Source organism: Glycine max, chromosome 9 (genome assembly GCF_000004515.6).
Source record: "Glycine max cultivar Williams 82 chromosome 9, Glycine_max_v4.0, whole genome shotgun sequence".
Classification (NCBI taxonomy): domain Eukaryota; kingdom Viridiplantae; phylum Streptophyta; class Magnoliopsida; order Fabales; family Fabaceae; genus Glycine; species Glycine max.
In genome coordinates this window covers 39192631-39207555 of record NC_038245.2, presented here as the reverse complement: position 1 = coordinate 39207555, position 14925 = coordinate 39192631, and the positions used below count along the sequence as shown (strand labels likewise).

At 31.2% G+C, this 14925-nt stretch overlaps 1 protein-coding gene across 1 annotated transcript; it reads left to right on the top strand.

Annotated features, from left to right (window-relative positions):
• Window positions 1-6941: 6941 nt before the first annotated feature.
• On the top strand, window positions 6942-8015 carry LOC106794434 (uncharacterized mitochondrial protein AtMg00810-like). Its single transcript, XM_014761702.1, has one exon. It carries the CDS (start codon window positions 6942-6944, stop codon window positions 8013-8015), a length of 1074 nt encoding a protein of 357 aa, XP_014617188.1.
• Window positions 8016-14925: the final 6910 nt, after the last annotated feature.

Genomic DNA, 14925 nt, shown 5'->3' with positions numbered 1-14925 from the left:
GAGGTCTTGATGTTGATATCACCTCTTCCGACAATGTCAAGAGATTTTCCATCTGCAAGGTAAACTTTTCCAAATCTTCCAGAAACATAGTTAGACAATAAATCTTTAGAGGGAGTAGTGTGGAACGACGCACCTGAGTCCATGATCCATGAATCAACAGGACTATCCAAACTTCAAATTAATGCATCATCAAGTTCATCAGTTGCTGCATTTGCAGATTCATCATCATCGCGCTTCTTGTTTTTGTGCAACTTGTTCTTCTTTGGTGCCTTGCATTGATTGCTAAAGTGACCTCTCTTGTCACAATTCTAGCAAGTAACGTCACTTTGAAATTTTCTCTGACCTTTCCCTCTTGACTTTGATCTGCCTCGACCATTCTGACCCTTCTGGGTAGTCCTTCCCCTGCCTTCAGTATTCAATGCTGAATTGGAAACATGACTGGAAGATTCTCCTGAATCTCTCTTGCAAACATCTTCGCTTAAGATCAAGTCACGGATGTCACTAAGCTTTAATGTGTTCTCCCTTGTAGAACTACTAACTGCAGTAGCCCAACTATCCGGTAGTGATGACAATAGAATCAATGCCTTCACCTCATCCTCAAATTTAATCTGCATAGATTCCAACTGGGCAAGAATAGCATTAAATGCATTAATATGATCAGTTACAGAGATATCTTCTCCCATCTTGAGGTTGAACAACCGGCGCATCAAGTATACTTTGTTGGCTGCCGACGGCTTCTCGTACATATCTGATAACGCCTTCATTAAGCCTGCATTCCTTTAAACTAAGGAAATCCCATGGAGTAACCAAAAGCTTTGATACCAGTTGTTGGGGAGATTCGAGGGGTACACCTGTGGACCACGAACCACCACATAAGGAGACCTGACACCACACTCTAACCCAAAACCTTAAGGCTCAGGTTTATGAGTCTTCTCCTCACTTATATGGTGTTCAACCTTTCCACTTCTACTCGACGTGGGACTTCACCTCACACTTGTAACCCAACACAATGTATATGCAAACAAGGTACTTGAGCTTAATGCTTCCATAAACAAGGTCGAAGGAGAAAGCAAGAGTTCAAGCAACTTTCCATTGGACAAGGTTTTAGAGAAAATAAAAATATATATATATTTCGCTCAATTAGTATCTCATTGCATGAATCACCTTACACCCGTCAAGTTACTTTTTCATTCTTAAACTTACAATTGTTGCAGTAGAGTGAAAAAATGACTTAGAAAATTGAATCAGATTAATATTGAAAAAACATTGAATCTGAAGAGATGAGTTTCCCACAAAAACTTACTATCTTTTTCTACTATCTTCCATATCTTCTTGCAACTATTTTCTTAAGGTTTCTTAGTCTGTCGCAGAAACAATAGAAATATAAATTATAACTTAACCAAATGAAAATTAAAATGAACTTAAGAAATAGTGTTACTGATATATTATAAACTATGAATGACTTATCTATAACAATAGATAAAGAAGATATCCCCTTTCGATGTCCACTTTTAGTTGCCCCATTTTGCCCCTAAATTAATCAAGAAATTAGCGGTTAATATCCTTCCCTTCATCTGCTCATGTATAACCGCAACAACACAACAACATAATGCGGAGAGTGGTGCAGATATGGTGAGTGAAAAATTTGTTTCCACATTTCAAAAAATCTTTCATTTAAATTTAAATTTGGTACCGCAAATAAGGAGTAACTACACACCATTAAAGATGTGAGGTAACCCCACAATCATTCTCTGAAAACAATATTGTAACCACACACTCCATTATTTGTATTGTTTCATCTAGTTTAACATTTTGTATATCTTTCCATCTTTCTCACTCGATCTTTAACTTCACTTCATTTTTTTTTCATTCTATTTCCATAATATTTGGAGTCATTCTCACTATTTCTTTTTTTTTTTTCAATTCATGAAGGTTGTTTCATGAATGTCCTTTTCTAAAAAATTTATTTTTCTGACTTTCCAATATAATTAATTTCATTTTTCTTTTAACTCCTCACTTCTTTCTGGTAGATTAATGCAAGAGGAAGCTCAAGACAGAAAGCTTGCTACAATTATATTTAACAAGAGTATAACATAAATTAAAAGTGGTTTACGTATTTCTATTTTGAAGCCATTGCATTTGGCTGACCAAATTCTGAATTGTGACTATATCATTTATAATGCTTGATTCTCTAGAGAAAAAAAAATATAATGTTTAATTTCAATCTCCATCGCTAGGCACCTTAATAAAGTGAATTAAAAGGTTACAAAGTTTAGAACGAAATATTTATTTATTTAACTTTGAAGTGCACTGGAGTTTCAAACCTGAAAGGAAGCATATAATGCTAGAGGAAAAGGGTGGTCCAACATGTCAAGGATCTCTCTCTGTAGTTGAGAGCTAATACCATGGTTCAACACCTGCATAAATGGATACTGTTTTCATCTGACTAATACAAATAATTCAGCAGTTAACAACAATGACTCATATTACTACAAAATGTTAAAGTAATTACTAATTCTATATTTTAACCTTTATCAGGTGCTTTACAAGTTGGTCTTCTATCTTCTTTGCCAAAATTTGTGTGTATTGAACTTAGGAAACCCAAGGACATTATTCATATGCCTTGATATTTTCTGGCGGTTTTAACAGCTGCCACAAATAAACGGCCAGTAATTCTTCTTTTTTTTTGTAGTGGTTATAGATTTTTTTAAAATGATAAATAAAATATTTCAATTAAAAAATACAACCCTAAAATTGCCAACTTTTTAAAAAGTATTGGATCACATGTCTAATTTAAAAAATAAAAAAACTAAAATAATAGATTTTAAAAAATAAGAAGATGAAAATTATAACGCCTAAACTTTAATAATGTATAAAAGATTCGTTTGAATTTTAATATATGCAAATAAATGGTCAATTAAATAGCACATTAGGATAATCATCTTCCAAAGAGTATGGTGTGGAACATTACGATTAAGAAACAAATAAATGCTTAGCCGCCCTGTTTTAATATAATCCAAGTGAATATGGTTATTAGAAAACAAAAAAAAATGTAAAAGGAACGAAAATCGTAAGATTTTGAGTTGTATTTCTTTCTTTGATTCTTTTTTTTTTCTTTTTTTCTTTTTGGTGATAGTTGTGTTTGAAATTTGAAACTAACAAAGAAGTGAATGAAAGAAATGAAAGAGCAAGCCGAGATAATGTAAATATCTGATGGTATTTGCTAATAATGTAAATTTCATTTGCACATGTATACCAGCGAGGTTTGATCGTTCGTCAAACATTAGGAGCCATTTCCAATTTGAAAAAGAAAAATAGTAAGGACTGGATAATTTGTGAAAGAAAAATGTTATTTGTCTAACAATTGATACATCAGTTTGTATCACAACATTTTTTTTACCTATGTTTCTCCTACACATCATTTGTCTTCTTTATGTAGCGGGAATTGATATCTCTGTTTTTAGAGCTTGCATTTTTGCTTTTTTGTTGTTTTATGCTTCTCCCTCTTGTTTGGAGAATTACTGTAGCAATAGCATAGGTATTCGTTGTTATAGGTTATCTTGCTTTCTTTTTCATGGGTATTGACTTGGTCTCCTCATGTTTTGTTGCTATGTTTCCTTTTTCCTTTAATATATTTTCTGTTTTTGCTTAAAAAAAAGATGTTGATGTATGTTGTGTAATTCAGTTAGTTAGTGATTCATTTTGAAGTTAATTTGACAGCTATGGAGGTTCTTATAACTACATGTGCAGCGTGTATAAAAATAATAGTGATTATGAATGAGATGTACGAGAATGCAGAAGTTTTAATTCAGAATTTTAAGTTCTCTCTATTTTCTCTCAATCAATTCTTTCATCACCTTCTCTTATTCTCTAACATAGAGTGAGTGAGTGCATAGTGTGAGTGTGTATGAGAACTTTATTGCTCCAACAAACTGGTATCGGAGCTGAGGTTCAAGTTTCGATATCGAAATTGAGATGACTTCCTCGAATGGAAATTTTCCAGCATCTATGCCTATTCTCATAGGCAAGAACTATGATGATTGGTGTGCTCAAATGAAGGTAATATTTCGATTTCAAGATGTGACAGAAGTGGTGCAAGAAGGGGTTCAAGAACTTGACAAGAACCCAACTAATGCACAGAAGGTGGCTCACCGTGATTTGATGAAAAGAGATGCAAAGACATTATTCATTATTCATCAGTGTGTAGATGCAGATAATTTCCAGAAAATTAGATCTGCTGATACTGCAAAGAAGGCAAAGGATACTCTAGAGAAATCTTGTACAGGGGATAGCAAACTCAAGAAGGTGAAGTTGCAGACCTTGAAAAGGCAGTATGAACTTCTACAAATGAGTGATCAAGAAAGCATTGGTGAGTTCTTTTCTCGAATCTTGGCAATTACAAATCAAATGAATGCTTATAGTGACAAACAATCAGACTTGGGGATCATTGACAAGGTATTAAGAACCTTGACACCAAGATTCGATCATATAGTGGTGGCAATTGAGCAAGGCCAGGATCCTGAATAAATGAAGATTGAAGAACTGCAAGGAATACTTGAAGCTTAAGAGATGAGGCTCAATGAAAGAAACTCACAAAGTTCAGCCGAGCAAGCTATGCAAGCCCAAACAACCAAAGGGAACAACTATGATGGTGGCAAGAATAAGAAGGGAAAGGGAAAGTGGAAGAACAATAAGTGGAAGGGGTCAGGTGAGGGCTCCAGCAGTTCTGGAAATCATAACCAGAATGAAGAAACTAACAAGAAAAATGGAGGGAATCACAAAGTGGGCAAGAAGAAATTCAACAAAAAAGGGATTCAGTGTTATAACTGTCAGAAATGGGGACATTTTGCATATGAATGCAGAAATAAAAGGGTTCCAAGAAATGCAGATGATGCTCAATTGGCACAAGATGAGGATTCTGACTCTGTTAAAGTGTTACTAATGGAAATAACAAACTCACAAGAAGATAGTGTTAATCTGTGGTATCTTGACACAGGCTGCTCCAATCACATGATTGGACATAGAGAGTGGTTTGTAAACATTGATGATAAGGTGAAGAGCAAGATCAAATTTGAAGATAACAGCTTTGTAACTGTAGAAGGCATTGGAAAAGTGATGATTCAGAGGAAGTATAGACAACACTCACTTATCAATGATGTGTTATATGTTCCCAATATGAAGAATAATTTGTTGAGTTTGGGATAGTTGCTAGAAAAGGGCTACTCAATGCAGATGGAGGATAATCAAATGAAGATATTTGATAGCAATAGGAGGTTGATTCTAAAGGTCCCTTTGTCAAGAAATAAAACATTCAAGATTGGAATTCAGATTGCAGAATTTCAATGCTTGGCTGCTTCTATAAGTGATGAAAGCTGGATGTGGCATCATAGGTTTGGTTGTCTAAATTTCAGGAGTTTAAGTGAATTGAAAAGTAAGAAAATGGTTCATGGTCTCCCTCAAATTGAGATACCAAAACAGTTATGTGTTGAGTGTTGTGTGTCAAAGCAACCAAGAAATTCTTTCAAGAAAGAAATTCCAATCAGATCCAAAAGAAAGCTTGAAGTGATCTATTCTGATGCGTGTGATCCTTTTGAAGTGAAATCCCTAGGAGGTAACAGTTACTTTGTGTCATTCATTGATGAATTTACTAGAAAAATGTGGGTCTATCTCATTAAGCAAAAAAACGAAGTGTTTAACATCTTTAAGAAGTTTAAGTTGTTGAGTGAAAAACAGAGTGATAAGGTAATCAAAGTGCTTAGAACAGATGTAGGTGGTGAGTATAACTCATATGAATTTCTAGTATTTTGTGATGAAGAGGGAATAATTCATGAAGTGACATCTCCCTATACACCTCAGCATAATGGTGTTGCTGAGAGAAGAAACAGAACCATTCTGAACATGGCCAAGAACATGATGAAAGGGAAGGGAATGCCTCATTATTTATGGGAAGAGGCAACTTCTACTGCTGTGTATATTCTGAACAGATGTCCTACTAAGAGATTGCAGAGATACACACCTGAAGAAGCATGGTCAGAAAAAAAAGCCTAGTGTGACATTTTAGAATATTTGGTTCACTATGTTTTAAACATGTGACTGAGCAGATCAGAAAGAAACTTGATGACAAGGCTGAACCAATGATACTCATTGGATATCATCCAACTGGTGCCTACAAGTTGTATGATCATAGAATGAGGAAGGTTGTGATTAGCAGAGATGTCTTGATAGATGAAACAAAGGGCTGGAATTGGGAAATAAATGTTGCTAACAGTGGTGAAAGAAAGGTGATTGTGAACCTTGAAGACAAACAAAGTGAAGATGATGATGTACCATCATGTGGGGAGCAACTCAGAAGATCACAAAGAGAGAGACAAGTACCACAAACACTTAGAGAGTATGAATTGTATCCTGATACAACAATCACTATAGAAGGGGATTCTGTGCACTTTGCCCTACTTGCTGAATCAGAACCAATGAGACATGATGAAGCCTCACAAAGTTCACATTGGAGAGCAACTATGAAAGAAGAATTGAGATCAATTGAGAAGAACCAGACTTGGGAGTTAGTCCACTTACCTCAAGGAAAAAGACCAATTGATGTGAAGTGGGTCTATAAGACAAAAGTAAAGCCTAATGGAGATGTATCCAAGTATAAGGCAAGATTAGTAGCAAGGGGATTTTTGTAGAAACATGGCTTGGATTACAATGAGGTTTTCGCTCCAGTTGCAAGACTTGAAACTATTAGGCTCATTGTGGCAACTGCTAGCAATAGAAACTAGTCTCTATATCAACTTGATGTGAAGTCAGCATTTTTGAATGGGCCACTTGAAGAAGAAGTCTACATAACTCAACCACCTGGTTATGTAGTGGCAGGACAAGAGGATAAAGTTTACAAGTTGAATAAGGCACTATATGGCCTTAAGCAGGCTCCTAGAGCTTGAAATATGAAAATTGATAGCTTTCTAGTCCAACAAAATTTCACCAAGTGCACTACTGAGCATGAAATTTATGTCAGAAACACAAATTCTGGTGAGCTTTTGATAATATGTCTCTATGTAGATGATTTGCTAGTGACTGACAGTAGTAAAGAAGATATAAGAGTGTTCAAAGGAAGAATAATGGAAGAATTTGAGATGTCTGATCTTGGTGAACTATCATACTTCCTGGGTATTGAATTTGTTTATACTAGTAAAGGGATTTTCATGCATCAAAAGAAGTATGTAGAAGATATTCTAAAGAGGTTCAATACGATGGAGTGCAATTCTGTTATCACACCCACTGAAACTGGAATTAAGCTGCAAATAGATGGGGATGAGAAAGAAGTTGATCCTACATTGTACAAGCAAATTGTAGGCTCATTAAGGTACCTATGTAACACCAGACCTGATATTGGCTATTGTGTTGGGTTGATAAGCAGGTTTATGGAGAAACCAAAGACACCTCACTTCCTGGCAGTAAAGAGGATTCTGAGGTATGTGAAAGGAACATTGGATCTTGACATTTTATATCCTTACAGTCAGAAGAATTTAGAAGGAGAAGTGTTTGGTTATAGTGATTCAGATTGGTGTGGTGATAAGGATGATAAGAAAAGCATTGTTGGGTATGTTTTCAAATTTGGAACAACACCAATCTCTTGGTGCTCAAAGAAGAAAAGTGTAGTTGCTTTGTCAACATGTGAAGTAGAATATATTGCTACTACTATGGCAGCTTGTCAAGCTCTATGGCTGGAAGCTTTAATGGAAGAACTCAACTTAAGAGATTGCAGTCCTATGAGGTTGTTGATTGATAACAAATTAGCAATTGATTTAGCTAAGCATCATGTGGCACATGGCAGGAGTAAACATATTGAAACCAAGTTTCATTTCTTGCATGATCAAGTGAGTAAGGAGAAGCTTGAATTGGAGTTTTGTATGTATGAAGATCAAGTTGTAGACATACTAACTAAGCCATTGAAGTCTATCAAGTTCAAGGAATTGAGAGACAAGTTAGGAGTGACATCCTTGACAAATCTGAATTAAGGAAGGATGTTGATGTATGTCGTAATTCAGTTAGTTAGTTAGGAGTTAGTTAGTAATTCATTTTGAAGTTAGTTTGACAGCTATGAAGGTTGTTATAGCTACATGTACAGTGTATATAAAAATAATAGTGATCATGAATGAGATGAATGAGAATGCAGAAATTTTAATTCAAAATTCTAAGTTTCCTTTATTTTCTCTCAATCAATTCCTTCATCATCTTCTCTTATTCTCTAACATAGAGTGAGTGAGTGCATAATGTGAGTGTGTGTGAGAACTTTATTGCTCCAACAAGAGAGACACAAAAAATATTATGATGATGCATAAACTATTGTATGAGTTTCGTCTCTTTATAAAAATTGAAAAGGCTTATTAGCAACATGAACTTTTCATGAGTGATTTTCTCTATAATTAACCTGACACTTGACTTACGGAGGTGGAGTCCATGAGGTTTATACCTATGGGCTCAACAACGAGGGTCTAGGAGATGAAGGAGGATATTGTCAAAGATGAGGGTATTATGGTACTCGAAAATAGGGATAAAAAAAATTGAATATAAATCGAAAAAGAAATAAAACTCGTCCATTTATGTTAAAATGAATATATCTAATGATGTAAAAACTCTTTCTCATGGTGAAAGACATGTTTCAGTCTCCCACCTTACCCTCTGCCCTCTCAACCAACCTACATATAATATGTTTGGGGTGACGATAAGATGAATAAAAATCAATTATCAAATCACGGGGAATGTGAAGCAACATATAGTTTCTTTGGAAAAATCATGATGACACCATGGTTTCTGAGATAGTCACCATAATTTTAAAGGGCATCCAAACATGCTAATAATAGTTCAATTTCAACCCTGTAACTTAATATAACTCACCGTTAATTACTTGATATTATAGCAACTTTAAAAACAAATAACTACTTTTCTACAAATTAAATTGTCAAATCCACTTCCACTAAAGTAGAAGCTATATAGTTAGGCATAGCAGCATGATTTAAGAAAATATTTTTATTTTTTAATTAAAAATGTCATATTTTTGTTAAAAAATATATAAAATAATATAAATAAATTTAATTTTTTTATATAAACATTTAAAAATTAAATAAATATTATATGTTTTTATAATTAAAAATAAGGGTAAAGTATTTTTTTTCCTCCTAAATATTTTGAATTTTAATTTTAATCCATATAAAAATTTAGTATTTTTAAGTCCTTATAATTATATATAAAAAATGATGTAATTCTAGTCATCATGAGAGACAAAAAAAATTAAAAAAAATTGCAATGACTAAAAGTATATAATTTTTTTAATATAAAAACTAAAATCAAATTTAATATAAAAAACTAAAATTAAACTTAAAAATATTTTAAGGAACAAAAAATATTTTACTTTCTAAAAATAGAGAATATTTTTTTCAAAAATAACTCTTAGTTTTTCAATCAATTTTTCACAATTTGTTCTTTTTCCACTAAATTATAAAATTCACGACACTTTTTTCCAAGATTATACGGGGGAGGGACCAACCCACTGTTCACACGATGTTTTTTGTTGAGTAGACTATTCACACCATTAATAGTCAAAACGACAACCACAACCATTTTCAAGGGTTGATAGTTTATGAAGGGTTGGATTTACAATCTTAAAAATTATAATTTCGTTACTTGATTCATAGTGGAATGCATCTGAAACATCCTTTAAACAATTTAAAAGGTAGATAAGGTTGTAATATGTTTTTTATCCCTAAGAATCAAATATAGATACACATTAAAACTTATAATAAGTTATGGATGTGTTTTGTTTGACCAATTGAACTACAACTCATTGTTTGATCAATTGAGCCACAACTTTACTATATAGCATGCTTGTCTATTACATTTAGATGCATATTTGTAAAAATAGTTATGGATCAACGTGATTTTTATATATAGTTGTAATAAAAAATGATTTTATAGAATTAATATTAAATAAATATTAATTTAAAATAATGTGATTTTGTATAAATATCGTATATTAGAAAATTAATTTTTGCATTGGTAGTAGACCTACACGATAGAGGGTGTAGAAGTGCACCACCTAATTTTGAAAAAATCTCAAGTAAGATTTTTTGAAAAAAAATACAAATAATTAAATCTTATATTTTTGTATTTTACCGTATTTAGTTTTATATAATTTCAATTTTTATAATTTACCTGTACTCATCAAGTTCTTGGATACGCCACTGGATTTTCTTATATTATAAAATATTGTTTGAAAACTTAACTTAAAATTAATTGTGTGTATATTTAACAAAAAGGTTTTAATATTCACATATTTTTCTTTATGTAGTCTTTTGTAAACTCATTGATATCGAAGTTAAAAAGTAAAATAAAATATGTATTGCCACAAACTAGCCACTTCAAGCTAATGATCAGGTGCATGACCAGAAACAAGCCTTTCCATTTGCATTACAATTAGTCAATTGATCTCCTTTTGTAGCAACATGAGTAGGTGGCATCCAATGATCTAGAAATTTTGGAAGATCCTAGCTGTTAAATTCTTGAGCGTATAGGTACTCTTGTAATATTACTGATCTTCTCGCCATAATTATCCTACATAGAAGAGGAAGAAGGTAATAGCCCCCACTAATTTTTTCTTCTTCTTTAATATAACATGTTTGTGTGCTTGTAATTTACCTCTATAAAAAAATTATAATATAAGTTTTGCTCTCACTAATTTATAAATGTGTAAATCCTTTTTTCTCAGTTCAAATACGGGTGTCACTTAATCAATAAAACATTTGAAATGAAAGATTGTATTATGTTTTTTATAGAAAACTTTTTTTCAATACAAGCAAGTTAGGGAAAAGAATTCTTAAGACTTGCGTTTGATTATTGAGTATTATTCTACAACTAAAATTTTTGGGATTCATCACTTATTATCCCCTATCATGCTACCTTCTCCAATGACTAAAAATCTCTTAAACCAATCAATAATAAGTGATAGAAATGGCTCCTAGCTAAAAAGTGGATGCCGGTGACGTACTGTTGAAATGTCGTTACCAAAAGTATGAATGAAGGGTACCGACGTGAAATTAAAAATATCCACATGTGAGAATCAATTTACTTTTAACGCACAAGCTACCCCCAATTACTAGTGTATTTGGTTTAGAATCCGGGACGTGGTTTTCCACGTCAAAGCTGAAGCACTTAGTTCTAGCTTCTGCTGCAAAGAGCCTTTGGACGTGAATTTATTGGGTGGAAGACGCGGTTCCAATCATGCTCTACATCAGTGTTCAGATGGCAATTGATTTTCTTTTCTTTCTCGGAAGCGATTCACCAACTCAAATAAAAAAAATGTGGAATTATTATGAGGTTTTGAAATGCAATAGCCAAGGAGCACACATTGAGTGATCCACCTGATTATAAACTAGCTTAAATATTTTTTTTTATATAAGTGACCGAATTTTATTTTTGATTCTTATTAAAAAAAATCGTTGTTGTCCTGATAAATTTAAAGTTTTACTTTTATTCTTAATGCACCATCTAAATTATTTTATTTCTCTATTTAAACCACTATCTAAATAAGTTTAGAAAATAAAAAACAAGATTTTAAATTTATCAAAGAATCAACAATTAATTTTTTTATTAGAAATAAAAAATTTATACATTTGTCAGAATAAAAAATATATTTAAATCTTACAAATTTTATTCATGCTACATCTGTGTTAAATCGTCGAGTATTTAAAAAAAAAATATAAATTCAAGCAACTCTTGTATTCTGGTCCATGTCTGGCCTACTTAGGCCCATAGAAATGAATTAATAAAGCAAATACGTTGACTCAGTGCTACCATGCCAAATTATTTGTCACATGATCATATATAACAATTTAATGTTTCCCATGACTGACTCAATAACTTTTTTTTATTAGTAAGAATTGAATACGGTAATAAAAAATTACAATATTCATATATCTTATTCAATTATATGAATTAAATCCTATTAATATAATCTTTCTTATTATGCACAAAGTTTGTATACGGGCTTGAAATATTAGTTCATGAACACAGTTTGTTAATAAAAAATATCACAAATTAATCATGACGCCACCTCGGCTGAAGATGTAAGCCTAACTAGCCTAACGTACAGTACTCTCAATTTCTCCCATATGTTTAAGTAAACATTGATTTAGAGAAAAATTAATTGAAAGTTAAAAATTAATTTATTAAATTTTAAGTATTCATTAAAATTAACGGTTGAAGTAATTAAAAAATATAATAACAAAAAAATAATAAAATTATGATTTATTTAAAAAAGATAATTAGAAAATTGAATAAATACATTAAGGATAAAAATGAAAAAAAATATAAAAATTTAAAAGCTATCGTTTTAAAAAATATTACTTAAGTATGTTTAAAAAGCGCTACATATTATTAAAAAAAATACTGTTTACCAAACAATCAAATAAATTTTTTAGTTAATAATTTTTTTAATCTAAAAAATGTCTTATGAAACATAACTTTAGGTTATGTTAGACAAAATTAACTGAAAACTTACTTGAATGCTGAAAAGTTATTGTTAACTGAAAGCTAATTAAAAAATTATTTTATTGAACAATAAGTATTTGATAAAATTATCTATTGGACTAGTTAAAAAATATAAAATTACATAAATAGATACAAATGTTTTCCTTAAATAGAAAAGATTAAAAAGAAAATCTAATAAATGTCCAAAAACAAAAAAAATAATATAAAAGACTAGAATATACAAGTCATAGCATTTTTAAAAAAATACTATTTTAAATAGCATTAAAAATTACTAAAAAAAATATTTATCAAACAATTAAATAAAAATTTCAACTATTAATAGAAGATAAATACTAAAAATATCTTGTGACTCTTGAACGTTAGAGTACTATTTACAAGTATCCAATAAAAACTCGACTCTGAGAATCATCAGAGTTTTGCAAGTTTGCCTAAAATATTTCCTCTTTGAACAATATCTAGGAAATAAAAAATTAAGCTAAAATAAATCTCTTCCAACTTATCTTTGCCTTTAGTTGGTTATTCTAACCTTTGATTCTTTCTAAAAATAAGTTAAGTTTTTTATTTGCCAATTTATCTCACACTGCTGTCCTTTATATTCCCGATTTTTATAATTACTTTAGTAAGCAAATGAAATTATAAAGATGAAGTCAATAATAATTTATTCTTTGTTCGGGCACATTTTTTTTATTCTTAGGCATAAAATTATATTTATTAAAATAATATTAGGTTTTATTTTCCTTCAAAAATCAAGTAAAAGTTTTACAGAAAATAAATCTAATTAAAAAGGTATTATGACGTAATGTAGTTTTAACTCATTAAAATGTAACTTAATAAAAGCCAAGAATAAATCTAATTATTTGTTAATTTTGTATAAAAAATATTTTAGTAAAGTTTTTCCCCAAACAAAATTAGAAACAAGAGCGAAATAATCAGTGATCTTAAGGCGAATGAAATCATCCAAAGTCATGGGGCATAGGACATTAGATACTTGATTAATTCCCTCATTTTTACGTATTGCCAAGCTGCATGTGGGTAAATTCATTTAGGGTTGATGGTGTTTGTGAGGTACACATGCAAGTCAAATAAAACGGAATATGGGAAAACTTCATTTTGGCAGTACATATTTATACCAGTGATGAGCTCTAATAGTAAAAGAAAACCAATACAAGAAGTAACTACTAGGGTCTAGGGTCCGCCAACTTAACTTTTAGGGTCGGTCTAGTAATAAATGGTCTTATTTACTTGTATCATAAGAATATTTATTGAAAAACATTAACATTATAATCGCTCTGACCGGAATGAAAACAGACAAAAGGGTGGAGAATGAAAAGATATAAAAAATATAGTGAGAATGAAAGTGAAGTTTTTTGATAGATATGAAAGAGAGTAAATCAAAGAGAGGAAAAGATTTACATTAAAGTAATTTTCTAGGTAAGAAAATAAAATAAAAAACGACTAATGAAGTATTCATAAAATTTTCATTTTACTCCTATATATGCATTTTTTTTTTGAGTCAATCAACTTTTTTTTAAAAAAATAAAAATTTAACATGCATATAATCGATTATGTATGCCAAAGCATAATTGATTATACATGCCTTGTATACCATTAACGTTTAAAAACAAGATACAAGACACTACGAGTTCATATAGTGCCACACTCCCACTTTCACTATTGCCATGCCAGAGATAAACGAGGGACACTTGTTTAACGTAAAATATTGAGCCGATTTAATGTAGCTTTTCATTGCCTTTCATCTCATTTTTTAGGTGAAAATGGATTGAGTGGTCCGGCAGAAAATTTACACTTTCATCCTTATTCTTTCAACTTAAACGCATAATTGATTATATGCATGTTAATTTTTTTATAAAAAAAAATTGATTGACGCAAAAAAAAATGCATGTATAGGGGTAAAATGGAAATTTTATAAATACTTCATTATTTGTTTTTTATTTTACTTTCTTACCTATCAAATTACCCCTTTTCATTCTCAACACTTTTCTCTTTTCATTCCTCTCAAAACGAACATAATGTTAATGTTTTTCAATAAATATATAATGGCTGGTATTGAAATGGTGATTGCTCAACATAATACTCAATTATATGAGGAGATGCCTTTCCATTTTTGAGAATCAAGCTGGAAAAGATTGAAGTTTCTGTTTTTGGCATATCTCTTTGGAGACAGTGGTAACCAGGACCGGCTTAAAGCCCAAACAGTCAAGCAAGGGCTTTAGGTCCAAAAAAAGGTCCCAAATTTTTTTAGTACTAATATATCTCAAAAAAATTTATTGTAAAATTATATTTGAAAAATAAATTTTAATTAAAATATTATAAATAACGGTTAATCTTTTTATTGGTATGGTAAGTAATAATTAATGAGTA

Coding starts and splice junctions, on each gene's coding strand:
- LOC106794434 (XM_014761702.1), top strand. CDS start 6,942: ATGAAAATTGATAGCTTTCTAGTCCAACAAAATTTCACCAAGTGCACT.